The sequence below is a fragment of the Cebidichthys violaceus genome, unplaced genomic scaffold (genome assembly GCF_023349555.1).
Source record: "Cebidichthys violaceus isolate CVI_PGR_0920_01 unplaced genomic scaffold, fCebVio1.0.p SCAF_24, whole genome shotgun sequence".
In the NCBI taxonomy this organism is placed as follows: Eukaryota; Metazoa; Chordata; class Actinopteri; order Perciformes; family Stichaeidae; genus Cebidichthys; species Cebidichthys violaceus.
In genome coordinates, this window is record NW_027176417.1 from 8,413,222 (window position 1) to 8,420,417 (window position 7,196).

A 7,196-nucleotide genomic window follows, 5' to 3' on the forward strand; every position below is an offset into this window, starting at 1 on the left:
TATCATGCAGCCTGACCAGAAGTCTTCTCTCACTCCATCAAACAGGTACCCTCCTTTTTAATTTAACTTAAAACTTGATCTATTATTATCCTACACATGTGCATGCTCTATCTTTTCTTCGTGGACCAGACTTCTAGTGAACAGGTCCCTCAGCATTCTGTCCTGGTGGCCTTGGACCTGAGAGCCTCAGGTGCTTTAAAACAGGTTTGTCATCACCTTCCAGAAAGCAGAGGTTTGTTCTGAGAACATTATGTACTTCTAAAGGAGAAAAGCATTCAGGTCAAATAAATGTTTGTCAAATCATCTATTATTGATACATTTTTAGTGAAATTCAAACGTCCATGTTGTTGCTTATTACATAAACTCTAAACTGCAACTACAGGTTAAAATGTTGGAGCAGAAAACTAACAAACTGATCAGCTGTTACTGAAAGAGTTTGTAGAAATTCACGTCATTAAATTGAACATGTTTGCCTGATTGTGATCGCTCCTCTCTTTTATCATTCCTCCACCTTCAAGTAAAGGTCCTGCATTAACAATCCTCGTAAAGTACAAATACATAATTACTATCAATACTTTTATACTTTTTAACTTCATTTTAATTGGTGGAGTAAACTATTTAATTTCCACAGATGCATGTTAACGAAGACACGTAAAAACAGGACAGACCGTTATTCCACAGTGCTGGCTAACATTACATTGTTTTTCAAGTAAAAGATCAAATGCATCCACTGTGTGCTCCTCGGTCATCGGCTGCTGGCACTGAGAGCTGATCCCAGTGTTTCTATGAAGCGATGGACGTCGCTGAAGGAGTTGTAGAGCGGCACCGGAGCGATTCTCAGCACGCTGGGCTCCCTCATGTCACACTGAACGACACCAAAAACAAAAACAGAATTCATAAACACTCAAATCTACAATGTTTTGATGTGCTGTGGCTCACTTTCACCAGAGTACTGTCCCGATGTACCTAAAGTTGTGTTTTCTCCATTTTTGTTTTGTACTGCACTGCTGCTAGTCTCAGATTCAGACTGATGTGATGTTGGGTTTCTCTTCTACTAAAAGCTACTGGGTACTCACAGCCACGCCCCTCTTCTCCAGCTCCTGGTGGATCTTTGTGATGGGGATGGAGAAGCAGAGTGAGAGCTGACAGCCTCTCTGCTGCGGGTCAGAGGGCGTGATGATGCGGACGTGAGCTTTGTGAGGCTGAGTTGGGTCCTCGGTGTAGTAGTGCTGGATCAGGTACTCCAGGTAGCCCGTCAGCAGGAGGGACTTCCTGCGCAGCGCCTGCATACTGGTCATCTTAAAGACCTGGAGAGATATTGTACATCACGTCTCAAGAAGACTCTACTTCATCTGATGTTCATGTCGTTGACATGCAGTGAAAAATGTGGGGGTCTTTAACAAAAAATGGAAGTTTTTCTTAGCGGGTTGAATGAAAAATAGTTAGATTTTGAATGTCAATAAACCATATCAACCCTATTTAATTATCTGCAAGATATGCCTTCTGCTCTTCTCCTTGAAAAGTTTACATTTTCACAGAATTTTAGAAGTAACAAGTGAAAAATGGGATCATATTTCTAAACCATTTTTTGGGATGTCTTTCATTGCTATGAACTCATTCAATGTGGATTTAAATGAACGCACTGCAGTACCTCCAAACTGGCCTGCAGGGGGCAGACTAGCAGGATGGGCTGGTTGGACAGTCTGAAGCCATTCACTCCAAGCTGCAGCTCCAACACTGAGATCACACAAAATGAACACTTAAGAACAGACACACGAGTGGAAATATGTGTCATCGATATTCAGAGTACAGTGGCAAGTATGAATGACTTAAATCACATCAGTGGCTGCAGAAAGGTGACGCTTATTACATATTAGAGACAAACGAGCGTCTTGTTGCACCGCAGGGTGCAGCTGCGTGTCATAAACAAACATGACACATATTTCCTTTACCGTTGTCCATCAGGAACCGAGTTTTAAGATCATGACCCCACCATCCCAACAGCCTGCAGGAGACAGAAGATGTGAATGATGCAAAATGATGTAAAAATCATATTTCTATATGTAGAGACATTATACTGCTCGCTTCTCAGTCCAAGATAAGATTGAGTAAAAAGAGAAGAAAATAAAAGAATACATTTGTTAAATAAACAAATAATTATAGGCATTTTAATTCATTCATTAAAATATATATTTGTTTATTTTTTGCATGTAAGTTACTCTCTAAAATGTATTTTACTTTTTTCAATTTCATATATATTTCCTTCTTTGCTCGATTCAGTTCATTCTATTCTTCATTTCTTTATCGTATCGTTCTGTTGCACTCCTGTGGTTCCACATGCATCACTTGGTCTACGGTGATGCTATAGCCGGTTCCTGAATATCATTGTGTTTTTCTACGATGACGTCACGCTGACTGAGACTGATGTAAACGGTGTGTGAGGACTCACGCAGGTTTGATGGTGTATCGGTGCTTCTCGTGGACAAACGCCCCGGCTAGTCCTCCAGCGCCTGAGTTTACATACTGTAAAAAGAAGAGCCGTCACTTCTACATGCACTGTGCAGTCCACAGGGTTACTCATAATAACAAAGGTCCTGTCTGCTGACCTTGTAGGAGCACCAGCAGGCGAAGTCCACTCCCCAGTCGTGCAGCTTCAGCTCTACGTTTCCCACAGCGTGGGCGCAATCAAAGCCCACGAAACAGCCCTGACGGACACAAAGAGACGGTGCAGTTGGTGCATTTGTAAAACCATTGCATTTACAACAATTCATTGCAAAGTCCTGCATTCAAACACAAAATGATAAGCATTCAAGTATCATTAATGTGTGTACTGCATCCATCTGTACATCACTTGTATGTGGCAGCTTGAAGCTTAATATATAATGATGTCATGTTTATTCATATTTTCTAAAACTAAGTAAATCTTCCCTCTGAGATGTAGTGCAGTATAAAGAAGAATGAATGTACATTCCACCTGTATGTTTGAGCAGTTGATTGATACGATATGAAAAATAGATTTGTCTGTATGTTACCTTCCTCTGGCCGGCCTCGGTGATGGCGGCCATGTCGAACAGCTGGCCGGTGTAGTACTGGACCCCGCTGAACATCACCACAGCGATGGAGTCGCCCTCCTTCTCGATCACCTCCAGGATGTCCTCGGTTCTCAGAGTCTCTTCTCCCTGAGCAGAAGCATCATTTCATTCCTCCTCCTCAGTGATCACATGCAAACAGGAAGGTGAGAGCACTTTGTTTTCCCTCAGAACGTGGGACGTTATGACGGTAGCAGTACCGGTCTGGGGGACAGCGGCAGCATGCTCTTCTCAGGGTCGAACCCTCGCAGTCGGATCTGAGACTGGACAGCATACTGAGGGTTCAGAGGCGTTAAGAGAAACGATCACGTTCGGTGCAGTTCTTTGCCCTTGATATGAGCATCAGAATAAACCCTTTCTCTTATTCTTTTGTTCTTCTGGTGTGCAGAAAATGCATTCCCGAGTAAATCATGACGTAGTGGATATAATCACTACTTTTGTCAACTTCCATCCTTGTTCCTGCAGTTCTCTGTTCTAGATATTTGCATATATTCTGACGTGACGTTTGCAGCAGCTTTTAAACAATCCAATGAATGCTTTACTTTGAGCCGCTGGAGTCAGAAGTGCGGCACTAGTACAACCACGTAGTAAAAAGGATTGTATCTACATTCCAGCAGCAGCGGAAGGATTTTGAATAAAACTGGTGTTCTAGTGTTGGCGTGTGGGACCTTGACCTGCAGGTCTACTCACGTGGTCTGAAGGGAAGGCCTTGTCCTCGAGAAGGATTCTGTGCCGAGCTGCTGTGGGTTTGTAGAAGGAAAGCTGCAGAACAATGACGTGAAAGGACAGTTCGTCTTGAACTTGATTAAATGTCCACAGTGGATTCACTTTAATCGATATGACACAGGTGCACGGCACGGCTTCAACCTGTTCTCCCTTTATATGTAGTACAACGTTACCAGGAGAAGATGTAAATTCACTGTCAGGCCGTTCATCAGCGCCACCTCCTCAGTTTTAGCCCCTGTAAGAAACGGTTCCTGTTTTATTGCTTGTGATGTCATCATTTGATTCAGATCCTGTCTGTTTGGTGTCTCACGTCCATGTTGGCTACTATACTATAAACTGTGTGTGCATGACACAATACCGAATATGAATCACTCGTTTGCCTTGTACACATTTAACATTTTTATTTCCTTGTTTTGGATTATGGAATTCTAGGAGTGCCATAAAAAGAGTATAAATCCGAAAAATAAATGTGGAAATATAAAGATAAATCATTCAAAGAATCAGCCAATGAAGGAAATGCTTAAAATAAAATCAAAATAAATAAATACGCCTCAAAAGAATGTACAGGAACAAATGTAGTAATAGTAATAGTAAATCTATTTTTTAAGAGTACATAAATACATGCTGAAATAACTGAAAAATACATTTGAAAATAAAAGAAAATGCTTAAAATAATAATAATAATAATAAAGAACTGTTTCTGCAGATTTGCTTAAAGGCCTTCATGTGTACTTTGAACAGAAAGTGCAGTGACCTCAACAAGCTGCTTCACAGAAGAAAGAAAAGTTCAAAACAGTTGTATAAGCAACACATGTACCTCGACCCTGTGGACTAATGGGAAGTCTCTTACCAACAACATCAGCCATGAGTTCCTCGAGGTTCTCCTCAGCCCACGCCCAAGGCCGAGAGCCTCCTGTGTGACCATGCACACCCCTATGGAGACATGCAGGGTCACTCGACATTCCTCTTTGTTGGTAAAATGTCACAAATAAAGAGCGTGACATACGTTTTGGCCCACTTCTCCAGCTCCTCCTCCAGGTACTTCCGGGCCATTTTGGGCTGAAGCCCCAATGAGTTGCCCACAAGGTAGATGCATTCCTTGGCGCCATCGACCAGCGAGAGATCGGCTGAATCGTCAGACGAAGTTATCCAAACTGATCTCAGATACTGAACGTTCACGTCTTTTAATGTTTGTTTGTTTTTTACTCACAATGAGGCAAATCTGCAATTCTGGGCACCAGGAATTCCTCCCGGAGACGCCTCAGGCTGTCTGCTCCGTCCAGGTACGCCGCCACGTCTGCAGAGGCTGGACTGCAGCCCAGCGAAGCTGAAATTCGCTCCAGAGTTTCTCTCGGAGTCGAGCCAACAAACGGGTCCATTACTGTGTGATGTGGAGGAAGCACACCAATAACCGATCTGATCTAAATGTATACTTTTGTCAATTTTTCCTTGAAAGGACTGCATTTGTCCTCTAAACCTATGTCATGTTCTTTATCTACAGAGACATGTGTACAAAGAGCAAACAGAAGGATCATGTCCAAGGGTCCACAATACATTCTGCAGAATGAAGAAACGTCTCTGTGTGTGCGTTAGGAGAGGAACCCAAGAAGCATATTGTACATCGCATTCTGTATCAAACAACAACATAACCTCTCTTATTGTACTTTAAACTTTAGCTTCATGTGCATGAAGCATCTATTCAAACAGCCTGTGCTCCCTCTGCTGTAATCTGTCACTCGACTTAAAAGCAGACAATAATACTGTTTAATAAAACACTGCTGACAGTAGTCTACAGTCTTTGGTTCATAAAGCAACATGGAGTGGACTCACTGTGTGCAGATGAGCTTCTTCCTCAGAGTGGAGCGAGTCCTCGGCTCTGGAGACGCCCTTTGACCGCTCTGTTCTCAGCCTCCAGTTAATGATTGCTCTTTAGATAAAACCAACGAATCAGCAGAACACGTGCAGTAACTCTGCCATCGGACCGACAAAGGGTGTCAACATGCAGACGAGAGCTACTTCCCCATTTGTGTTGTTTCCCCTTTTAAGCAAATCATATCTGTTCAAACATAGATCTGTTATACTGTGACGACGTGTCTGTGTGTCAATCACTGCAGCTTCATGCTCTCACCAGAACAAGGACACACTTCACTCAGAATCAGAATATAATACGACTAATAACAATAACTTTATTTATATAGCACACTCAAAACAAAGTTTAAATTAAATTAAATAAATTATAAAAAATCACAATTTAGCATGACAAAATAATTTATTCAAACAAAAAGTAATTTTGTAAAACAAAATAATAATATTAATAATAATAATAATAATAATAATAATGTAAATGATCAAATAAAGCGGTGAAGCGATGACGTCACATAAAAGCCAGTCTGCCAGCCAGATGTGGAAAGTTCCACCAGATGGCAGCAACGTGTTGTCGTCTGAAAGATGAGGAACAAAACGAGAACAACTCTTATTAATCCACGATCAAGAGCAGATGTATCGTGTGTTTATGAACATGTGGAAAAGGAAACGATGAATGCACATTTACAGAGGGGCTGTCTGTGCGTCATCAAAGAATTGCACCATATGTGCTTTTTGCGTAACATTTGTGTTTAGCGCATTGTTGTTGCCGTTTTGCTTCTAAGGGTTTGATTTCAGTGGATAGTTCTGCTCATGATAAATTGAACGAAACCATATATTTAGTGAATGGTGTTATTGTTATGTTAAATATTGTATTGACATATAAAACGCAACAGAGCGGAGTGCATGGCAGTGAATAATATGGACATTCTTCAGTTCTGATTTTGCCCTCTTGGAACTTGAACCTTTAAAGTGCACGTGTTTGTTTTATTCACAGGGTCGTTTGAGTTGAGAGGTGGGCGGTTCCTAATTGAGGAATCAAGTCACAGAAATTCACTGATGTTGCATCTAAAATAAAAGCATGTGTTGTGGAAGATATCTTCAAATATTCTCATCCTTAAATACCACACACACACACACACACATATATATATATATATATATATATATATATATATATATATATATATATATATATATGTTAGCTTTCTTTTTAAATCAAATGTTATACTATTTTTGTTACTATTTTATTTTGTTGTACTGATGCATTTATTATAAGCATGAAATATATATTGTGATGTAATGTTTTTTATGTACAAATTGCAATATTCAAAGTAATAACTGATGTGTCTAAATAGGCTGTTGTACTGTAAACATGCAAATGAGCAATAATATAAACACATGTCACTAAAAAGGTAATACTATAGCAAAGTAATTGAATGTATTTCTGCAGCTGTTGTTTTATTTTGAAAGTCCTGACAGGCGGAAGTGCTGCACATTCAGACTAACTTGATCTTT

General features: G+C 40.6%; 1 protein-coding gene across 1 annotated transcript; it reads right to left on the reverse strand.

Moving 5' to 3' along the window:
* Window positions 1-289: 289 nt before the first annotated feature.
* kynu (kynureninase) lies at window positions 290-5,747 on the reverse strand. The gene is made up of 14 exons (XM_068719400.1): window positions 5,646-5,747; window positions 5,026-5,196; window positions 4,822-4,942; window positions 4,666-4,748; window positions 3,989-4,050; window positions 3,780-3,851; window positions 3,290-3,364; window positions 3,033-3,179; window positions 2,607-2,705; window positions 2,450-2,523; window positions 1,953-2,005; window positions 1,652-1,737; window positions 1,077-1,307; window positions 290-865 (listed from the first exon to the last, which is right to left on the reverse strand). Exons 2-14 carry the CDS (start codon window positions 5,192-5,194, stop codon window positions 746-748), a joined length of 1,392 nt encoding a protein of 463 aa, XP_068575501.1. The 5' UTR covers window positions 5,195-5,196; window positions 5,646-5,747; the 3' UTR covers window positions 290-745.
* Window positions 5,748-7,196: the final 1,449 nt, after the last annotated feature.